The sequence below is a fragment of the Pongo abelii genome, chromosome 5 (assembly GCF_028885655.2).
Source record: "Pongo abelii isolate AG06213 chromosome 5, NHGRI_mPonAbe1-v2.0_pri, whole genome shotgun sequence".
NCBI classification, from domain to species: domain Eukaryota; kingdom Metazoa; phylum Chordata; class Mammalia; order Primates; family Hominidae; genus Pongo; species Pongo abelii.
In genome coordinates, this window is record NC_071990.2 from 87,971,285 (window position 1) to 87,995,374 (window position 24,090).

The 24,090-nt window shown below is 37.1% G+C and overlaps 1 protein-coding gene across 7 annotated transcripts in view; it reads left to right on the top strand.

Annotated features, from left to right (window-relative positions):
- The window catches only part of ZNF292 (zinc finger protein 292), a 111,216-nt gene extending 88,144 nt beyond the window's left edge, over positions 1-23,072 (top strand). For 6 of the 7 annotated variants that reach the window (XM_063724895.1, XM_024248683.3, XM_054557833.2 and 3 more), the window contains 3 exons: positions 3,102-3,238; positions 5,130-5,271; positions 14,239-23,072. In XM_063724895.1, the coding sequence (XP_063580965.1) occupies positions 3,102-3,238; positions 5,130-5,271; positions 14,239-21,393 (7,434 nt within the window). In that variant the 3' untranslated portion in view covers positions 21,394-23,072. The remainder of the gene's footprint in view (positions 1-3,101; positions 3,239-5,129; positions 5,272-14,238) is intronic. The other variant, XM_054557838.2, reaches the window with a different exon arrangement.
- Positions 23,073-24,090: the final 1,018 nt, after the last annotated feature.

Sequence of the window (24,090 nt, forward strand, 5' to 3'; positions counted from 1 at the left end):
ATTTGATTTTTTTTTTTTTAATTTTTTATTTTTTCTTGAGACAGAGTTTTGCTCTTTTTGCCCAGCCTGGAGTGCAGTGGCACCGTCTCAGCTCGCTGCAACCTCCACTTCCCAGGTTCAAGCAATTCTCCTGCCTCAGCCTTCCAAGTAGCTGGGATTACAGGCACCTGCTACCATGCCTGGCTAATTTTGTATTTTTAGTAGGGACAAGGTTTCACTATGTTGGTCAGGCTGGTCTCGAACTCCTGACCTCAAGTGATCCACCCCCTTGGCCTCCCAAAGGGCTGGCATTTCAGGTGTGAGCCACCGGGCCCAGCCTACGAGTGGCTTAGGTTTTAGAAGAACAACAAAAATGATAAGATTAAAAATAAATGAGACTTTCAAGAAATACGGATTTTTATTAAACCTGAACAAGTAAAAATCCGTATTTAGCAGCATACGAATATATGGCCTTAGTATGCCTGTGCAGGTGGAATTCTGGAAAGAGCACAGACTGTGAAGCTGAACTTAGGTTGACATCTTGACTTTGCCACTAAGTGCATAACTTTGAGCAAGGAACTTAACTCTTAGGTATTCTTGCTTTAAAAGAAGTATTAGCATTGGCTGGGCGCAGTGGCTCATGCCTGTAATCCCAGCACTTTGGGAGGCCGAGGCGGGTGGATCACAAGGTCAGGAGATCGAGACCATCCTGGTTAACACGGTGAAACCCCATCTCTACTAAAAATACAAAACATTAGCCGGGTGTGGTGGCATGCCCCTGTAGTCTCAGCTACTCGGGAGGCTGAGGCAGGAGAGTCGCTTGAACCTGGGAGGCGGAGGTTGCAGTGAGCTGAGATTGCACCACTGCACCCCAGCCTGAGCAACAGAGCAAGACTCCGTCTCATAAATAAATAAATAAATAAAATAAAGTAGTGGCATCTACCAGGCAAGCTGTTTGTCTGCAAGCAATGCAGTTTGTCTGCATGAGTGTGACAGGGTAATTGTTTAACGTAATTTTGAATAAAATATATTGTGATGAAGTGGAAAGAGCTTGGATTTTTTTTTTTTTTTTTTTTTTTTTTTGAGACCGAGTCCTGCTCTGTCACCCAGGCTGGAATGCAGTGGTGTGATTTTGTCTCACTGCTGCCACCTCTCAGATTTAAGCGGTTTTCCCACCTCAGCCTCCCGAGTAGCTGGGACTACAGGCATGCATCACCATGTCCAGCTAGTTTTTGTACGTTTTAGTAGAGATGGGATTTCACCATGTTGGCCAGGCTGGTCTTGAACTCTTGACCTCAGGTGATCCACCCACCTTGGCCTTCCAAAGTGTTTGGATTACAGGCGTGAGCCACTGTGTCCAGCCAGAGCTTGGATCTTTGATGTCATCCAGACATGATTGGATTTGTGGTTTAACCACTTAACTAGCACATTCATTATACCGATGGTCCCCCAATTTATGATGGTTCAGCTTACTATTTTTCAGCTCTACAATGATGCGAAAGTGATACACATTCAGTAAGTTTCTGGACGTATGATGGGGTTACATCTAGATAAACTTACTTTGAATTGAAAATATTTTAAGTCAAAAATGCACTTTCAACTTATTTTCAACTTAGGATGGGCATATTGGGATGTAGCCCCATCATAAGTCACAGACCATCTGTATATAAAATGTTAGTGATAATACCTACCTAGTGGGAAAGTTATGATTAATAATATACATAAAATGTCTGACAGTGTGTTTAACATATTGTAGATATTTTTAAATCTTTACTTTATAAATATATATCTTTCAGTCTTTTTTTATTTTCTTAAATCAAGTTGTTTATAAAGATTTGTTGAAAAAGAGGCAGACAGAGGAGTAGTGGAAACAACACTGTACCAGGTAGTACAAGACTAGATTTCAGTCTTAACTCTTCCACTAACTTCATAATTCCTTTAGGTAGTCATTTATGTTGAACACACGATTTTTTTTTCTTGTCTTAGTGTTTTCTAAGAAGGCCCAATTTAATGTGTAAAATAGAACCTGTGAATCTATTGCCCCACAGCGTTTATCCTCATTATCAAAGATTGACCTCAGGATTACCCGCATTCCACATTGACATACTTGTTGAATCCTAAACACATTATATTTTACACATGCACATTTTGCTTACTCAATATTTTATGAAAGAGAGAAAATCAACTAGGAGAGGCATAGTCTCCTCTGTAGTATGTGAGCGCTAATGGTCTGTTTTGTCTTCAGTTCTTTTTGCCATCTGTCAGTTGTGCCATATTGGAATTAATCTTTCTATTCTGTGGAACACTGGTAATTTGTGATTGCTGTTTGTCAGATCCCTTGTCTTATAGCAGATGCTTGTAGCAATCACAGGTAAAGTCTGTTCGTTTTAAAATATAGTACATCATTGTAATGAGGTATAAATTTTAATTTTTTTAAAAAAATTATAGATGTAAGTGCATCATTAAATGAAGCAAGTTGCCTTCGTCTAGGTTATACGTACACATGCATGACTGTTGGCAAGCTTTGAGATGGAGTAAATTTATATGAAAAGAAAAATAGTGGAGATTTATAGAAAATTGAGGTGAGCTTATTTTAAAAGTGGTATAGTTACATAAAATGCTTCATACTATATTTTTCCCTCATGAATACATATGTAGTTTATTAGTCTATACCCAGTGTACCTCTCTGTGTGTCTCTGTTGATTCTAATGCTTGTTTAAATCAGTGGATAAAAGGGGAAAAAATAAAAGTATTGCATTTTTTTTTCATGATCAGATCTGATTTAATGGGTAGAGAGTGCTTATAGTTATCAGTTACATATAAATGCTTGTAAATTCTTAAATAGTTGGTTCTTCGGTGTTTCTTAATATTCTCAGAATTACTATATAAATTTCTACTGGCTATAAAGAAAGGTGTTTCTGTTTTTTTTTTTTTTTTTAACTGCAGACAGTCTTTGTCCCAGTAATGACAAATTATAACTGACTTGATAGTGTATGAATTAATGGTAGGTATTTTATTCATAAAAACTCTCTGTAAATATTTAATGAAAAACTAAAGGTATATTGCTCTATATCCTAATATAAAACCATTTTGTGGCATATTTCTATTGGCTTTTTCTTTAGATTTCAGAAGTTGATTGCAAAGATGCACTGGAAATGATCTGTAACTTAGAATCTGAGGGTGATGAAAAAAGCGCTCTTGTCTTATGTACTGCATTTTTGTCACGTCAGCTCCAGCAAGGAGATATGTACTGCGCTTGGTGAGTTGATTTTTTTTTTTTAAAGAAATATTTGTTAAATAAGAATGCAAAATAGGCTGTGAGAATTCATATAACTTAGGAACATAATTTAAAATCTTTTTAAGACAAAAGGCTTATATTTAGATATTACATGCTGTGCAAACTTACTATCAAGTAGTTGTTACAACTCAAAACTTTGTGTATTAAAGGCCACACAATTCCTTAGCATGCATACCAGTAATTATCTTTGGTCAGGAAATTTTTAAGTGATAGAAAGTGAAAGAAAGACTTGTTTTGTCTAATGCCACCATAACATTTTTTTAGATATGTAAGCAATACATTTCTTTTTATGGTACATTTTCATTTGGGCATAGCTTGTTATATGTAATCCTTTGGGAGGCTACAGGAAACAGAGATGTTGGTTTCAGTTAACGTAAAAACTGAAGATCAGCTGCCTTAAATTAGCTTTAGCTAACACTGACAATTTATCTGGTCTGTCAACAACACTATTAGTCTTCAGTGTTGTGTTGATATTATGGGAACACATAAGAAAATTTGGTTTATAAAATTCCAACATTTAAGAATATTTACCAAATGACAGCGTACAAATGAATAATAGAACAGGCAAGGTAAATCAATGGTTGTGTAATCAATAAAGATTGAAGGTTATAAAGGATTTCTGAGCATTGAGCCTCGTTATGAAGGAAAAATAGTATATGCTGTACAGAGAGGCTTGGTGTGAAAGGCAGAAAGATTCTGAAGGGAGAATAAATAAGAAGTATTTATCCAGGACAAGTGTAATAGGTTTTCTAGTTATACTAGCATGAAAATCAGTGATGACTAAGAAATTAATGTGTTGTGTTGGTTTTTACAAAGGCATCAAAAGCTGAGTTTCATATGCTAAGCAAAAGCAGTCCATTATAAGCCCTTGAAGGGCAACATAGAAGTTTATGTTGAAGAAACACTGTTTAAGATAAGCAGTTGTGAGTTGATTGACGACTCAGTAGTGAGGGCAGAGTTGGGCAAAGAAGTAGTAGTACAGAGTTCAGACAGAAAATCAACTGGAAAGCCAGTAAATCAACTGGGAAATTACTGTGGCACAGATTGGTTTCTTCTGGGTTTTTTGTCATCATTGGTTGTTATATTCATCTAATAATAACAACCTTATTGTCAATTTTAAATTTGTTAGAAGATAAAAGAGAAATGCTGTTTAAAAATCATGTCATTGATTTTTTTATATATATATAATATATATACACACACACATATATACGTACACACACATATCTTGAGCTTTCTTATTACATAAAGTTCACATGTGGCTCAAAGTTATCATCTGTAAAACTTGTTTAAATGTTAAATGCTGGCCGGGCACAGTGGCTCATGCCTGTAATCCCAGTACTGTGGGAGGCCGAGGTGGGCAGATCACCTGAGGTCAGGAGTTTGAGACCAGCCTGGCCAACATGGTGAAACCCCATCTCTACTAAAAATACAAAAATTAGCCAGGCATGGCAGTGCGCGCCTGTAATCCCAGCTACTCAGGAGGCTGAGGCACAAGAATTGCTTGAACCCGGGAGGCAAGGTTGCAGTGAGCCGAGATTGCGTCACTGCACTTCAGCCTGGGTGACAGTGAGACTGTCTCAGAAAAAAAAAAAAGGTTAGATGCTTTCCTAGTAAAAGGTAGTGCTTCTCTGGGACTGAAAAATATTAATTAATAAAATGATAAATCATATTCTGATTTTACTTGGTATTTAGAAAATTGGGATCTGTTTTCTTGCATTTTAACTTAAGCATGCATATAGGATTGGAATATAAAACCAGTTTTAATTTCAAATGTAGTGACTGGACTGATGTGGTCCATGATTATTACCTTACTGCTCCAACTTTTCTTATTATAACTTTTTTTTTTAAGGGAACTTACTCTCTTTTGGAGTAAATTACAACAAAGAGTAGAACCATCTATACAAGTGTACCTTGAGAGGTGTCGTCAACTTTCTTTGTTAACGAAAACAGTGTATCACATTTTCTTCCTGATTAAAGTTATTAATTCAGAGGTAAGAATAATCAGAATATTTTTAAGGTTAAAATGTATACATTATCATTAATAAAAGACTATAACTTTTATGATTTTGTCACCCTTTTCAGTGATTTTTAAATTTTTTCAGTTAGTCCTTTGAACATTTTCATGTTAGTCCTTTAAGATATTTGATACAGAAAAACTTAAAAATGCAGTTGAGATCCAGGGACTTGTTCTTACTTAGCCAGAAGAAAAGTAATGTGTAATACTTAAATTATATCATTCTTCTGTTTTGGTTTTAGGGGTTATACTACTTTGATAATTTGGCTATAGAAATTTTAAAGTAGGCTGGGCGCGGTGGCTCATGCTTGTAATCCCAGCACTTTGGGAGGCCAAGGCAGGTGGATCACAAGGTCAGGAGTTCGAGACCAACCCGGCCAATATAGTGAAACCCTGTCTCTACTAAAAATACAAAAATTAGCCAGGTGTGGTGGCGTGCGCCTGTAATCCCAGCTACTCAGGAGGCTGAGGCAGTAGAATTGCTTGAACCCGGGAGGCGGAGGTTGCAGTGAGTTGAGATCGCGCCACTGCACTCGAGCCTGGGCAACAGAGCGAGACTGCATCTCAAACAAACAAAGAAATTTAAAAAGTATAAAGAAAAATATATAGTGCTAGTTTCCTCTGCTAGCAGAAGGGAAGATTACATTATCTAAAATTTTACAAACAGCCACAAATATGTGATAAAATAAAACAAACATCTCTTTTAGTGTATACCAGGTGAGATTGCAGGAATATTTGGGCTCAAAAGGTAAAGCCTAAAAATGGGAACAGAAAGCTTGAACTGATGCTTAGCCTCACCTAACCTGGAGATTGGGATATGTTGCTTCTTGCAGTAACTAAGTAGTTGGAAGTTTGATATCTACACAGGGACAGGAGATAGCTATACGGATATAAGATCCTGGGCCGGGCCAGGCTGCTCACATCCATAGTCCCAGTATTTTGGGAAGCCAAGGTGGGCGGATGACTTGAGGTCAGAAGTTTGAGATCAGACTGGCCAACATGATGAAACCCCATCTCTACTAAAGTAAGTACAAAAATTAGCCAGAATTGGTGGCGCCTGCCTGTAGTCCCTGCTGAAGTGGGAGGATGGCTTGAACCTGAGAGGCAGCGATTACAGTGAGCCAAGATTGCACCACTGCACTCCAGCGTGGGTGACAAGCAAGATCCTGTCTCAAAAACAAAAAGCAGGCTGGATGGACATGGTGGCTCACGCCTGTAATCCCAGCATTTTGGGAGGCCAAAGTGGGTGGATCACATAAGCCCAGAAGTTCAAGGCCAGCCTGGCCAACATGGCAAAACCATGCTCTACTAAAAATAAAGAAAATTAGCTGGGCATGGTGGCAGGTGCCTGTAGTCCCAGCTACTCTGGAAGCTGAGACCCAGGAATCGCTTGAGCCCGGGAGGTGGAGGTTACAGTGAGCCAAGATTATACCACTGCACTCCAGCCTGGGAGACAGAGCGAGACTTGGTCTTAAAAAAAAAAAAAAAAAAAAAAGAAAAGATCTTGGGCCAGCTCTACTTGTCTACTTGGGTAGGTAGATCTGAAACAACCACCCCCTCACCACCGCCCCCCGCCCCCTGCAATACACACACATACACATGCTCACGCGTGTGCATGCATGCATGCATGCACAATCACTACACGAAGCTGGAACCTGTAAAGTACTGTAATTTTATTGAAAAGGTAGACTAGAAAAATAATACTGTCTAACACAGATGGATGGTAGGGAATTTTAGGTATGTCCAATTGGACTCTGGGTCAGAGGAGGAAAACCTTTAGGAAGTTATAACTACACGTCTACCCTCATACAGATTTGGGAGCCACATTTACCCTAGCTGTGTAGTTCAGAAATCCCTATGCCAAGTAAGTTAATGTTTAAGAAGGTGAGGATGAATACCTAAGATTCCTGCAGAAGAAAATGCAGAACTGCTTTAGGAGGGACATATTGTCAACACATGGGTCTCATAAAGCCCTGCTTAACATGAGTTCACCATTAAGATTTATAAACATACAAAACTATCTGACCTGAGTGATTTTCAGCAAAGGAATAATAGGATTACTTGCCTAATACTTTAAATAATATAATTATGGAAAAATCTAGGAAGTATATGTATTTAAACACTTAAAATAAGGAATTAAAGTATGAGGAAGACAGTATCAAAATGACCAAGCAGATCGTAAAAAGAGTCAAAAGAACGTTTGGAAATAAACATACATAGTTATCGAAATGAAAATTTTAGCAGCTGGATTATACAGATTAGACAACTGAAGAGGGAGTTGATGAACAGAGGTTGCATATGTGCTTCCATTTATTTTTTACTATTAAGTATTAATAAATCAGAACTCAAGTTTCATAAAGTTACTGATTTTCTTATAGTAACCTTTGTAGAAATGCAGTTGGTTTCCATTTAAATGTACACAGAAAACACGTTCCAAAGGTGCTACCATTGTGTAGAATCTAAAAACTGAGATGCAGCATGATAACAAGAAGTATTTTTAAGTGAATTTTTTATTTTTTATTTGTATTTTTTAATTGTTTTTGAAAGGAAAAACCAAAAGATACTTCCCTATCCCTCTTTATAAGTATCTTTTAAAATCTGTCATTGGTCAGTAAGCCTTAGATGTATCTTCATTTTTCTCTCCTAAAAATAATTTATCTTCATTTTCAGGAGGAAAGAATATGAATGAATCCTGCTTTCCAGTTTTTCCTCTGTCAACCTTGTTAACTTGTCCTGATTTTTAATTTATATATTGTGGTGCTGCAGTTAAAAAATAAAGTAGCTGGGTGTGGGAGTGCATGCCTGAGTCCCAGGCTAGTTGGGAAGCTGAGGCTAGAGGATCACTTGAGCCCCAGATTTCAAGACCAGCCTGGGCAACACAGCAAGACCCTGTCTCCAAAACAAACAAAAACCTGAAAGGGGCCAATAATAAATTTCCTATGAAACTACTATGCAGTTTTAAATCATAGGTTGCGCCACTAACTTAAAGAGCAGCATGACAGAGTAGAGTAGAAAGAACTTGGAACTAGAATCCAAACTGGGTATAAATCTTGACTTGGAATTGACCTTAATCACTGTAGGTTTCATTACTAAATCAGATGAATTGAGCTTAGGTAAAAGTGACCATCCTTCTTCAGTCTTACTCACTACTCATAAAGAGACCATGGTGGGCCAGAGGATGGGGTGCAAAATACTGGACAAGAGCTGCATTGTCCATTATGGTAGTCACATTTTAGTTGCTGAGTAGCTCCATGTTGCTAGTGGCAATCCTATTGGACAGCACAGATATAGAACATTCCCGTTATCACTAATAGTTCTGTTGGGTAACACTATTCCAGAGAGTTTCGGTTCAGAATTAGAGTATATAAGAAAGCAATTAAAAGTATGAATAGCTTTGGAAGTTGGCAATGGCAGCAGCCTTCTTCTCTGTTGTTGCTTTTGTTGGTTTGTTGGTTTTTGAGAGAGTCTTCCTCTGTCATCCAGACTGGAGTGCACTGCTGCAATCACAGCTCACTGCAGCCTCAACTTCCCAGGCTTGAGCAATGCTCTCACCTCAGCCCCCTAAGTAGCTGGGACTACAGGTGTGTACCATCACACTTGGCTACTTTTTTTATTTTTTGTAGAGATGGGGTCTCACTGTATTGCCCAGATTAATCTCCAACTCCTGGGCTCAAGCAATTCTCCATGCCTTGGCCTTCCAAAGTGGTGGGATTACAGGTATGAGCCACCACACATGACCTTCGCAGCAGCCTTCTTGACGGGGATAGTATGCACCATGGTAATTGCTCTGTCCAAAAACTTGCTTCTTGTTGCATGAAATTTTTTTCCCTTTTTTTTTCTACTTTCTGAAATCTGATCAAGCAGAGGTTTTATCTTAAAACTAGAATCATAGATTATTATTATTTTAGGACTGAAGAGACCTTAAAGTTAAGCTATAGTGATTAGATTCTGGTGTAATAACTCTCTTCATTTTCCATATAGAGGTTAACCTCGATGTAGTGATTTGAATTAACTGGTAACCCTTTTTTTTCTTTTTCATATGGAGTCTCCCTCTGTTGCCCAGGCTGCAGTGCAGTGGTGCAATCTTGGCTCATTACAACCTCCATCTTCTAGGTACAAGCGATTCTCCTGCCTCAGCCTCTCAAGTAGCCAGGATTACAGGCGGACGCTGCCATGCCCAGCTAATTTTTGTATTTTTAGTAGAGACAGGGTTTTACCATGTTTGCCAGGCTGTTCTCGAACTTCTGACCTCAGGTGATCTGCCTGCCTCAGCCTCCCAAAGTGCTAGGATTATAGGCGTGAGCCACTGTACCCAGCCAATTGGTAACCCTTAAAAAAAAAAAAAAAAAAAACTCCAGGAATTGAACACTATCAACCAGCTACTCATATGTTAATTTAAAATACAGTTGGCCCTCCATATTCATAGGTTCCACATCAGTGGATTCAACCACCTACTGATTGAAAATATTCAGGGGCCAGGTGTGATGGCTCACCTGTAATCCCAGCACTTTGGAAGGCTTAAACCCGGGAATTTGAGCCAGCCTGGGTAAAAGAGTGAAACCTGATCTCTACCAAAAAAAAAAAAAATAGCCAAACATAGTGGTGTGTGCCTGTCATCCCAGCTACTCAGGAGGCTGAGATGGGAGGATCACTTGAGCCTGGGAGGCAGAAATTGCAGTGAGCCAAGATCATGCCACTGAGCCAGGTTCACTCCACTGCACTTCAGCCTGGGTGACAAAGTGAGACCCTGTCTCAAAAAAGAAAAGGAAAAAAGAATTTATAGAGTTCCAAAAAGCAAAACTTGAATTTGCCACAAGCGTACTATATTGAATCTATGCAAATGAAGTAATATGTAGCCATTGTCTTAGGTACTATAAGTAATACAGAGATGAATTAAATTATGTGACAGGATGTCTGTAGTTTGTATGCAAATACTATGCCATTTTATATAAGGGACTTGAGCATTGTGGATTTTGGTATCCACAGGAATCCTGGAACCAGTGCCCCCAGATTCTGAAGGACAACTGTAATTAATGTCTTAAATCGTAATTGAGATCTGCAAAGGAATTGGAGCACATAGCTTGGGATCTTTTTATTTATATAGTATACTCTTCCCTAGACTCCTTGAGGTTTAAGAGTTGAAAAATACATCCCTGCCTTTAAGGCTTTTGTAGTCTGTTGATGGAAACTCAAAACCAGTAGCAATATTATATGGGTCTATCTACTAGAGTGGAATCTTGAATATCTGGTGAGGGTACATTGCTTAGTGCAGTGCCTGGTATAAAGTAGGTGCTGAATGAATAAAAGAAGTGGGCCATAATAACCCACTTGTCTATTTTCGTTACTCAATTAGTAATGGCTAAAGAGGGAGGAGAGAGTGTTCCTAGTCACAGAAAAAAAACACATAAAGTAGTATCAAGACAAATGAGAGAATGGAATATTTGGGGAACTACAGGTAGCTCAGTTGTTTGAGTAGAGGGAAAGATAAAGAGGAAACTAGAACAGATGAGGCAGTGGTCAGACTGTGAAGTCCTTTTCGTATTCCACACTAAGATTTATATTTTATTCTGAAATACATGGTAATTATTTAAAGAGTTTTAAAACAGGGTAAAGCATGATGTTATGAGTGGGTAGGGAAGGACTGAATGGGAGGTTACATGGGAAACTAAAAGCAACATGCAAGCCTTGGGTGGCTTTAGGTCAAGGATACTAGGCAGCCAGAGGAAAAGAACAGAAAAGGCAATGGGAAGAGGGTACAAAAGACAAACCTTTCCGTTTTCCAGAACTTGCCTGGTGCTGTTCTTTTCCTGGAAAGGGATTGAGTTTCTGTTCCTCCTCTGAATTAATGTCACTTAGCTTTCTGTTCCTGTGACTCATCAATTTAAGCTTGTGCTATTAATATTTATGATTAACTATTATGAATTAAATAGATTTTTATGGGCAAATCACTTAATTACATTGTCTTTATAGAAAATTGTTGTGAATTCAAATTCAACTTTTAAAACTTACCTGCTGTATAGCCCGTTTATGATTTGAATATTGCCTGTTCACTTATTTTCAAGTACACACATGAAAGGTCAGAAGAAAAAATATTGTAAAACATAGTTTCTTTTGTTTCATTGGCATTAATGTAAAGGTTTCAGGTTTAATTATAACATGAAAATGTTTTTAAAACAAATTTATTGAGACTCCTCACCCTTAATGAATCAAAATGAACCTTTGAATTTAGTTGCAGACTGGATTAGAATAGAATGTCAGTGGAATTCCCCTTTTAAATAATTTTAGATGTGTCTTGTGAGCAATAAGTAGAATTCTTTAGTCAGCTTTTGTCATTCCTGGAGAAAAGGCTCAACATTCATATGATATAAAATAGTTATGTTCTGCAAGACAGATACCCTTCATCCAGAAATCCTTCATTCTCTGAATCCTTTTTATTGTTTGTTTTTGTTTTTGTTTTTGTTTTTGTTTTTGTTTTTGAGACGTAGTTTCGCTCTTGTTGCCCAGGCTGAAGTACAGTGGCGCAGTCTTGGCTCACTGCAACCTCTGCCCCCCACGTTCAAATGATTCTCCTGCCTTAGCCTCCTCAGTAGCTGGGATTACAGGTGCCCGCCACCACACCTGGCTAATTTTTTGTATTTTTGGTAGAGACTGGGTTTCATCATGTTGGCCAGGCTGGTCTCAAACTTCTGACCTCACATGAGCCACCTGCCTCAGCCTCCCAAAGTGCAGGGATTAACAGGCGTGAGCCACCACGCCGGGCCTCTCTGAATCCTTTTTTAAAATTTCTCCATCTCCTGAATTTCTGAATAATCACACCGCTTCTCAGAACTTTCACCAGTAAGAACTTGTACCAATTTTTCTGACATTATTATATGTGCCTTCAGTATTACTTTTGATCATCTTTATGGTTTACTTGGCGCTTAATTCCTCCCAGACTTCTTTGTGTCTTTCTGTGTGTAGTATGCAGCTTCACAGACCACAGGTGATTTTTTTCTTTCTTGCATATCGTAATAGATGAGTGGCCTAATTGTTCACCATTAGCAGCCCCTTAAGGCATGTAACAGAGATGCAGATGTTTTACTGTACAAGTTTTAAGGCACAGATCTATCTAGGAATAGTATAACATATACAAGTTTATATGAAATCTAGAGACACCCATATGTCCCACTTCCTTCCCAGTTTTCATCTTCCCTGTCATTTTTTATTTTTTTATTATTCTTTTTAAGAGACAGGGTCTTGCTCTGTTGCCCAGGCTGGAGTGCAGTGTGCAATCCTAGCTTACTGCAGCCTCGAATTCCCAATTTCAAGCAATCCTCCTGCCTCAGCTTTCTTTGTAGCTAGGATTACAGGCACATGCCACCATGCCTAGCTAATTTTTTTTTTTTTTGATAGAGATGAGGTCTTTCTGTATTGCCTAGGCTGGTGTCAAACTCTTGGCCTCAATCAGTCCCTCCCACCTTGCCTTCCCAAAGCACTGGGATTACACACATAAACCATGAGCCACCATGCCCAGCCTTTTTTTTTTTTTTTTGGAGACAGGGTCTCACTTTGTCATCCTGGCTGGATTGCAGTGGTGCGATCTCTGCTCACTGCAGCCTCAGCCTTCCAGGTTCAAGCGATCCTCCTTCCTCAGCCCTACAGGTAGCTGGGACTACAGCTGCATACCACCACACCTGGCTAATTTTTGTACTTTTTGTAGAGATGGGGGTTTCCCCTATGTTGCCCAGGTTGGTCTCAAACTCCTGAGATCAAGTGATCCGATCCTCCTGCCTCGGCCTTCCAAAGTGCTTGGATTATAAGCATGAGCCACTGCACCCAGCCTAACCTATCATTTTAAAAATAGGTCTCTTCATGCTATTCTTTCTATTCATTTTCTTTTTGGTCATTGTGCTCTTGCTGTTTCTAAAATCAAGACCAATTCAGTATCCCAGGCTCCTTTTCCTTTTTAGTAAAAATACGAAAATACTTTTGCCCTACAAGTTTAAGCTTCTGTTTTAGTAAAATATTTTCTTCTTAACTTAATGAAAATAGAGGCCCTATCAGTTCTCTCTACTTATTTTCTTTGTTGCCTTTTGATCTTGTATCGTACATATTTTATTCCAGTGAATGTGGCCACATCCTGTGGCTATCTTATTTCTCATTTATCATTGCTCCCTTCTGGTTTTTTAAAACCCATTTTTATCTCTTTACTCCATGTGTCTTTCAAATGACTCTTACCTTTGTTATTGCTATCTAATAATAATAGTTCAAGATGCTAATTCAAAAGAAAAAGTTTGTTGGGCTATGTCTACCCCTACTCCTAATTCTTAAGCTGGTCCAGCCATGAGGTAGGTAATTTGACATTTAGTTTTATGATAGCACTAGAATCTCCACCATTAGGGATTAGTACCTTATTTTATAGAAGCAAACTATTTCTTTCAGTACTGATAAGTTTGGAAATATGGGGATGTTCTCAGTTTTATAATTAGATTAGGAGGGTTTTGTTTCAGTTAGATTGCTTATGCAAACAGGAAATAAGAGTTACAATAAGGATGACATTTATTGATCATTTACTATGTGCCAGACATTATACTAAACTATAACACATATTTAATCTCCTTTAATACAGCAATTTAATGAAGTTTAAGTGCTGTTTTGACCTCTGTTTTATAAGTGGGATATGAAAGGTCAAAAAAGTTAAATAACTTCCAAGTTTGCCTAGCCATTAAATAATTTCATACCAAAGTCTTAGCTTCTAATACTTCTGCATTTTCTCCCATTCTATGCAGTTCATTTTACATACACATATACCAGACTAAGCTGCAGTGCTTTAGAAGGGGAATCCTTTCATAAATTGCTATTGCAAGATTTGAGAAAAACAAATCTCAATCTTAACTAAATTCTGAAATAAATTAGTGTTGATTAGTGTAGACTAAATTAACATTTCCTATTTGCTTTTTCACAGACTGAAGGGGCTGGACTTGCTACCTGTATAGAACTGTGTGTAAAAGCTCTTCGCTTGGAGTCTACAGAAAATACTGAAGTGAAAATATCTATTTGCAAGACCATTTCATGTTTGTTGCCTGATGATCTGGAAGTTAAACGTGCTTGTCAACTGAGTGAATTTCTTATTGAGCCTACAGTAGATGCGTATTATGCTGTGGAAATGTTGTATAATCAGCCAGACCAGAAATATGATGAAGAGAATCTTCCAATACCAAATTCTTTACGCTGTGAGCTGTTACTTGTATTGAAAACTCAATGGCCCTTTGATCCAGAATTCTGGGATTGGAAAACCTTGAAACGACAATGTCTTGCATTAATGGGAGAAGAAGCATCCATTGTGTCTTCAATAGATGAACTAAATGACAGTGAAGTATATGAAAAAGTGGTAGACTACCAAGAAGAGAGTAAAGAAACTTCTATGAATGGGCTTTCTGGTGGAGTTGGTGCTAATTCTGGCCTTCTTAAAGACATTGGTGATGAAAAGCAGAAGAAGAGAGAGATAAAACAGTTAAGAGAGAGGGGATTTATATCTGCTCGGTTTAGGAATTGGCAAGCCTACATGCAGTATTGTGTGTTGTGTGACAAAGAATTCCTTGGTCACAGAATAGTACGACATGCTCAGAAACATTACAAAGATGGAATTTATAGTTGCCCAATATGTGCAAAGAACTTTAATTCTAAAGAAACTTTTGTCCCTCATGTCACACTGCATGTTAAACAATCTAGTAAAGAGAGACTAGCAGCTATGAAACCATTAAGAAGATTGGGAAGGCCTCCAAAGATCACAACTACCAATGAAAATCAGAAGACTAATACTGTGGCTAAACAGGAGCAGCGACCTATAAAAAAGAATAGTCTCTATTCAACAGATTTTATAGTGTTTAATGACAATGATGGTTCAGATGATGAGAATGATGACAAAGATAAATCCTATGAGCCAGAAGTGATTCCAGTCCAGAAACCAGTACCTGTTAATGAATTTAATTGCCCTGTAACTTTTTGTAAAAAGGGCTTTAAGTACTTTAAAAATCTAATTGCTCATGTGAAGGGGCATAAAGATAATGAAGATGCCAAGCGCTTTCTTGAAATGCAGAGCAAAAAAGTTATTTGCCAGTACTGTAGGCGGCATTTTGTGAGTGTTACTCATCTCAATGATCACTTACAGATGCACTGTGGCAGTAAACCATATATCTGTATACAGATGAAATGTAAAGCTGGTTTTAATAGTTACGCCGAGCTTTTAACCCACCGAAAGGAGCATCAAGTCTTTAGAGCAAAATGTATGTTTCCTAAATGTGGAAGAATTTTTTCGGAAGCTTATTTACTATATGATCATGAAGCACAACATTATAATACGTACACTTGCAAGTTCACAGGTTGTGGTAAAGTTTATCGTTCTCAGGGTGAGCTGGAAAAGCATCTGGATGATCACAGTACTCCTCCTGAAAAAGTGCTGCCTCCTGAAGCCCAACTTAATTCATCCGGAGATTCCATTCAGCCTTCTGAAGTGAATCAGAACACAGCAGAGAATATTGAGAAAGAAAGATCTATGCTTCCTTCAGAAAATAACATTGAAAACAGCTTACTAGCAGATAGAAGTGATGCTTGGGATAAAAGCAAAGCAGAATCAGCTGTGACCAAACAAGACCAGATTTCTGCCTCTGAGCTCGGGCAAGCTAATGGACCATTGTCAAATGGTTTGGAAAACCCTGCAACTACTCCTCTACTTCAATCCAGTGAAGTAGCTGTGTCCATTAAGGTGTCTCTCAATCAGGGGATTGAGGATAACTTTGGAAAGCAAGAAAACGCAACTGTGGAAGGCAGTGGTGAAGCACTGGTCACAGACTTACATACGCCAGTTGAAGATACTTGTAATGATTTGTGTCATCCAGGTTTCCAGGAGAGAAAAGAACAAGATTGCTTTAATGATGCCCATGTTACTCAGAATTCTTTAGTAAATTCAGAAACTCTCAAAATAGGTGACCTTACCCCACAAAACTTAGAAAGACAAGTGAACAACTTGATGACCTTTTCTGTGCAAAATCAGGCAGGATTTCAAAACAGTTTACCAACTTCCAAATTTGAATGTGGAAATAATGTTAAAACATCATCCAATCTTTATAATTTACCTCTTAAGACGTTAGAAAGTATTGCATTTGTTCCGCCGCAGTCCGACCTAAGTAATTCATTAGGAACTCCATCAGTGCCTCCAAAAGCTCCAGTTCAGAAATTCAGCTGCCAGGTCGAGGGATGTACTCGAACCTATAATTCTTCACAGAGTATTGGGAAACACATGAAGACAGCACACCCTGACCAATATGCTGCATTTAAAATGCAGCGCAAAAGTAAAAAAGGTCAGAAAGCTAACAACTTAAATACACCAAATAATGGAAAGTTTGTTTATTTTTTGCCATCACCAGTGAACAGCTCAAATCCATTTTTTGCATCACAGACCAAAGCCAATGGGAATCCTGCTTGTTCGGCCCAGTTGCAGCATGTCTCGCCTCCCATTTTTCCAGCTCATTTAGCAAGTGTGTCAGCTCCATTGTTGTCCTCAATGGAAAGTGTCATAAATCCAAATATAACTTCTCAGGATAAAAATGAACAAGGTGGTATGTTATGTTCCCAAATGGAAAATTTACCTAGTACTGCCTTGCCAGCACAAGTGGAAGATCTAACCAAAACAGTTCTGCCTTTGAATATTGACAGTGGCTCAGATCCTTTCCTTCCTTTACCTGCAGAAAGTAGTTCAATGTCTCTCTTCCCTTCACCAGCAGATAGTGGGACTAATTCTGTTTTTTCTCAGCTGGAAAATAATACAAATCATTATTCCTCACAGATTGAAGGAAACACTAATTCCTCCTTTCTAAAGGGGGGTAATGGTGAAAATGCAGTTTTTCCTTCACAAGTGAATGTTGCAAATAACTTCACAAGCACCAATGCCCAACAGTCTGCACCTGAAAAAGTTAAAAAAGACCGTGGGCGGGGCCCAAATGGGAAGGAAAGAAAACCTAAGCACAACAAAAGGGCTAAATGGCCTGCAATTATCAGAGATGGGAAATTTATCTGTAGCAGGTGTTACAGGGCTTTTACTAATCCCAGATCACTGGGTGGGCACTTATCCAAGCGATCTTACTGTAAACCACTGGATGGAGCCGAAATTGCTCAAGAACTTCTACAGAGTAATGGACAGCCTTCTCTTCTTGCCAGCATGATTCTCTCCACAAATGCAGTAAATTTGCAGCAGTCACAACAATCTACCTTCAATCCAGAAGCATGTTTTAAAGATCCATCATTTCTACAGCTTCTTGCTGCTGAAAATCGCTCGCCAACATTTTTACCAAATACATTTCCTCGACCTGGTGTGACTAACTTTAATACCAGTGTCAGTCAAGAAGGTAGTGAAATTATTAAACAGGCTTTGGAAACTGCTGGCATTCCCAGTACGTTTGAGGGTGCCGAAATACTTTCTCATGTTTCAACAGGTTGTGTCTCTGATGCATCACAAGTAAATGCAACAGTGATGCCAAATCCAACTGTGCCACCCCTGTTGCAGACTGTATGCCATCCAAACACCTTGCTGACCAACCAGAATAGGACGTCAAACTCCAAAACTTCCTCCATTGAGGAATGTAGCAGCTTGCCTGTTTTCCCAACGAATGACTTACTACTGAAGACTGTTGAAAATGGTTTGTGCTCTAGTTCATTTCCTAATTCTGGTGGGCCATCACAAAATTTTACCAGTAACAGTTCTCGTGTTTCTGTTATAAGTGGTCCTCAGAACACAAGATCCAGTCATTTAAATAAAAAGGGAAACAGTGCTTCTAAGAGAAGAAAGAAAGTTGCTCCTCCACTAATTGCACCTAATGCTTCCCAAAACTTGGTAACAAGTGACTTAACAACAATGGGATTCATAGCAAAGAGTGTTGAAATCCCAACTACTAACCTTCATTCAAATGTAATTCCAAGTTGTGAACCTCAGAGTTTGGTGGAAAATCTAACACAGAAATTAAATAATGTTAACAATCAGTTATTTATGACTGATGTAAAAGAGAATTTCAAAACCAGTCTTGAGTCCCATACAGTGTTAGCCCCTTTAACATTAAAAACTGAAAATGGTGATTCCCAAATGATGGCTTTGAATTCATGCACAACTTCAATAAATTCTGATTTGCAGATTTCTGAAGACAATGTTATACAAAACTTTGAAAAGACTCTTGAAATTATTAAAACTGCTATGAATTCTCAAATACTTGAGGTAAAAAGTGGATCTCAGGGTGCTGGTGAAACATCACAAAATGCTCAAATAAATTATAACATTCAGCTTCCTTCAGTAAACACTGTGCAAAATAACAAATTACCCGATTCTTCTCAGTTTTCCTCCTTTATAAGTGTCATGCCAACAAAAAGTAACATTCCTCAGTCTGAAATATCACATAAGGAGGATCAAATACAGGAAATTTTAGAAGGCTTACAGAAATTAAAATTAGAAAATGACCTATCCACTCCAGCATCCCAGTGTGTACTGATAAATACATCAGTGACACTGACTCCCACGCCTGTTAAATCAACTGCAGATATCACAGTTATTCAGCCAGTTTCTGAAATGATAAACATTCAATTTAATGACAAAGTTAATAAACCCTTTGTGTGCCAAAACCAAGGCTGTAACTACAGTGCTATGACAAAGGATGCACTATTTAAGCACTATGGTAAAATTCATCAATACACTCCAGAAATGATTCTTGAAATTAAGAAGAATCAGTTGAAATTTGCTCCCTTTAAATGTGTAGTACCTACATGTACAAAAACATTTACAAGAAATTCTAACCTCCGGGCACACTGTCAGTTGGTGCATCATTTTACAACTGAAGAAATGGTAAAGTTAAAAATTAAAAGGCCTTATGGAAGAAAATCTCAGAGTGAAAATGTGCTGGCCTCACGAAGTACACAAGTGAAAAAACAGCTAGCTATGACAGAGGAAAATAAAAAGGAATCTCAGCCTGCTTTAGAATTGAGAGCAGAGACCCAAAATACCCACAGTAATGTAGCAGTGATCCCAGAAAAACAACTTGTAGAAAAAAAAAGTCCTGACAAAACAGAAAGTTCTTTACAAGTGATTACAGTTACTTCAGAACAATGTAATACAAATGCACTTACAAACACACAAACCAAAGGACGGAAGATTAGGAGGCATAAAAAAGAAAAGGAGGAGAAAAAACGAAAGAAGCCAGTTTCCCAATCCCTTGAGTTTCCAACAAGATACAGTCCTTACAGACCTTATCGATGTGTTCACCAGGGATGCTTTGCTGCCTTTACGATACAGCAAAACTTGATTCTCCATTACCAGGCTGTACACAAATCAGATCTACCTGCATTTTCAGCAGAGGTTGAAGAGGAAAGTGAAGCTGGTAAAGAAAGTGAAGAAACTGAAACTAAACAAACTTTGAAAGAATTTCGATGTCAGGTAAGTGACTGTTCTCGAATTTTCCAAGCAATTACTGGCCTAATACAACACTACATGAAACTTCATGAAATGACTCCTGAAGAAATTGAAAGTATGACTGCTTCAGTGGATGTTGGGAAATTTCCATGTGACCAGTTAGAGTGTAAATCTTCATTTACTACATATTTGAACTATGTTGTTCATCTAGAGGCAGACCACGGAATTGGACTAAGGGCAAGTAAAACAGAAGAAGATGGTGTATACAAATGTGATTGTGAAGGCTGTGACCGTATATATGCAACCCGGTCGAATCTCCTCCGACACATTTTTAATAAGCATAATGACAAACATAAGGCTCATTTGATTCGTCCAAGAAGATTAACACCAGGCCAGGAAAATATGTCAAGCAAGGCAAACCAAGAAAAATCAAAGTCTAAACATCGGGGGACAAAACACAGCAGATGTGGAAAGGAAGGAATAAAAATGCCCAAGACCAAACGAAAGAAAAAAAATAATTTAGAAAACAAGAATGCAAAGATTGTGCAGATTGAAGAAAATAAGCCTTATTCTCTGAAACGTGGGAAGCATGTATATTCTATAAAGGCTAGAAATGATGCCCTGTCTGAGTGTACAAGCAGATTTGTAACCCAGTATCCATGTATGATAAAGGGATGTACTTCGGTTGTTACAAGTGAAAGCAATATAATTAGACATTATAAGTGCCATAAATTATCTAAGGCATTTACATCACAACACCGAAATCTTCTTATTGTATTCAAACGGTGTTGCAACTCACAAGTAAAGGAAACGTCTGAGCAAGAAGGTGCTAAGAATGATGTGAAAGATTCTGACACGTGTGTATCAGAGAGCAATGATAATTCAAGAACTACAGCTACAGTTTCACAAAAGGAAGTTGAAAAAAATGAAAAAGATGAAATGGATGAACTAACAGAATTGTTTATTACAAAATTAATAAATGAAGATAGCACAAGTGTAGAGACCCAAGCTAATACTTCTTCAAATGTAAGTAATGATTTTCAGGAAGATAACCCCTGCCAGTCAGAAAGACAAAAAGCAAGTAATTTGAAGAGAGTTAATAAAGAAAAAAATGTCTCACAAAATAAAAAAAGGAAAGTTGAAAAAGCTGAACCAGCATCAGCGGCTGAGTTAAGCAGCGTGCGTAAAGAAGAAGAAACTGCTGTTGCCATTCAAACCACTGAGGAGCATCCTGCATCTTTTGACTGGAGCTCTTTTAAGCCAATGGGATTTGAAGTATCATTTCTGAAGTTTCTTGAGGAGTCTGCAGTGAAGCAGAAGAAAAATACTGACAAAGACCATCCAAATACTGGAAACAAAAAAGGGTCCCATTCAAATTCAAGAAAAAATATTGATAAGACTGCTGTGACTAGTGGAAATCATGTATGTCCTTGTAAAGAAAGCGAAACGTTTGTACAGTTTGCCAATCCATCACAGCTTCAGTGCAGTGATAATGTAAAAATTGTTTTAGACAAGAATCTTAAAGATTGCACTGAGCTTGTCTTAAAGCAACTTCAGGAAATGAAACCTACCGTCAGTCTGAAAAAACTTGAAGTACATTCAAATGATCCAGATATGTCTGTTATGAAAGATGTCAGTATAGGTAAAGCCACAGGCAGAGGTCAGTACTGATAATTAATGTATAAATACATCATTTACCATTTTATTTTAAATAGGAAGCCATCAAGCATGCTAGAATTGTGAAACTTTCATTATATTTTTTTGTTGTTGACATGAATTAACCTGGCCAAAAACAAAAAAGAAAAAAAAAACATGACATTTGTCATGTAAAACTTTTTTTTATCCCTATGGGACTTGAGGAACAGAATCAGTACTTCAGTTATTGTAAATAGTGAGCTAAACCTCAAATTTCTATCACCCAGTTGCCCTTTTCATGAACTAAACAATTATCTGTGTGATTGGTATGTTTCACCAGGTCACTGCTCATGTATAACAGTACTCTTTATTTGTAGATACCTTTTTTGTATATATTTATTATTGTAAATCATGTGCTGCCACCAGCAGTCTGTAAGTCTAAACTATTAAATGACACATTTATATTTGGAATTTTAATTTTTAACTAAGCGATCAAGTTTTTTAAATTGTTCTTTTATTGTTTTAAATTAAGAACTTTTTGAACTAAAACCAGAAACTCTGCCATAGTTCATTGATTTTTACATGAAACATTTATTTACAAGATGATATCAAGATTACTTTTCACAAAATAGGCACATTATATCAACACTTTGCTCTGCTTTGTAAATTTGCCATCCAGGATTTTGGGGTGGTATTCATGTGAAATTAAAGCAGATTCTCTAGCAGTTTCCTATAGCTACAGTTTTTTTTTCATTGCTTCTAATTGGATATAGTTACTATGAGTCCATGAAATACAATGGAAATGTGAATAAAGAGTTTACTACATTGAAGATTTTAAACATTTGGTATTAAAAAAAATCCTTTGTGAATGTGATAGAAAACTAGTAGTGTGGAGCAGTGTAAATATTTGAGGTGGTCATTTGTGAAGTAGCCCAGTATTGCCTTAAATAAAATCACATTTCATTTCTTGTTTTATACATGTGATCTTATAAAGATTTTTTGTTTTGTTTTGTTTTCCATTTTCTGAGATTTATAGATTGGTGTATAGCTTTAAACTGTATAAAGTTTTGTGGAAAGATTTTTTTAAACATTTTTATAAATCTTAAAATTGATATCATCAAAGTGAGCCCATCTTGTGTTTATAAAATACAAGAGTCCTTAACATTTATAATTACATAGATAAAACACTTTCTATAAGGAAGTTGGATGTTTTGATTTTACCGTTTATAGATGTTAGATTGTACAGATTTGTCTGTATTTCTCACCATATCTAATGATACTTTTTTCATTAGATTGGTCTTCAAGAACAGTATTAGTTATAATTATTTTGGTTATTCAGTATATAGTTAGCTCTTACAGTTTAGCTTTATTCACCATATTTATACTGTGGATTCACAGCCAGAGGTAGAGGTTATTCCAGGAGCATTGATGACCTTCATTTGAAGTCCAACTAAAATCAATAGTAGAAACATAAGAAAACGTCCTTGCAATATTTACTTTTGTTTCTGTTTGCCATAAATAGTAACATTGGTTTTTTTATTTTGTGTTTGTTATAAAACAGTTGCATTCACAATATTATTGGCCTGAGATATTGATGATATTGTGATGGTATGAAAATGTGTACATTCCCTGTGCAACATCAGATTTGCAGGAAAAATGAAGCACTTACTGAAATCGCTGGTACTCTGAATAAATAAGCATGGTCAAGGAGTGAACTATTTTCTTTTGGAAATTTCTTTTTAATTTTTATTAAAGTATCATTTTATTTTTAGGGCCTTTTGGGTTTTATTGAATAGTTCATTTCACCTCTTTAAGACTTACTACCAATAAGCATAAAACCTGACACGTTAAAATCCCTGCCCTTTGGTGAGCCCACTGTTATTTATTAAAATAAAAGTTATTTTATGGGTGATTAATACATGGGTTTTCTTTTTCCTAAATTAACAATAATTTAAATAACTGAGTAATTTTAATATTAAATTTTTGTTAACAACTGAATGTTTCCATACAGTTTTCTTAGAAATTGACCTAGTTCTTAAAGGTGGGCACTTGGCAAAACTGCCCTATATAGCACAGTAGCAAGTAGATTTATTTCTGATCATTGTAACTATGAGCCACTGTTAAGTGAAAATGCCAATATATTGGGGCTTTTCTTTTGCTCATTAGCTTACGAAAATTTATAACTAGACATTTCTAATTATTCTACATGTCATGGGGAAGAGTTTGCCAATATTTAATGAAATTTTTATGTTCCAGGTAATGTATGCTAAAGGTAATTATGAGAGTGGGCTTTTTAGCATGAAACAAAAAAAAATCAAACTATGGTAAAAAGATATGAATTTATAGAACAGCATGTTGGTAAATTTTGATATGGAATGTAATGTCTAAGTATTAAAAAATCATAAAATATATTTTTTTCATGGTATACTTTTCCCCAGCCTATTGTCTTGAGATGTCTTCTACAGCCTAAATTTGCTAAAGTTTCATCATTAAAAAGTAGGAGTTTTTCCTCTTCTGAACCCGCAAAGTTTGCATATTACAGGTCAGAATTGTATTATTCAAAGTACATCATCTTAAGTGAAATGTAACAGTTTTTGAAATTTTCAACAGTGTTAAATTTAACATAGGTACATTATTATTTTAAAAGGCTAGACAGATTTTTAAGGCAAATTTTTATCAAGTGAGCAGTCACAGTTGCTATAGATAATAAGATTGAAAGTACAATAATACTAT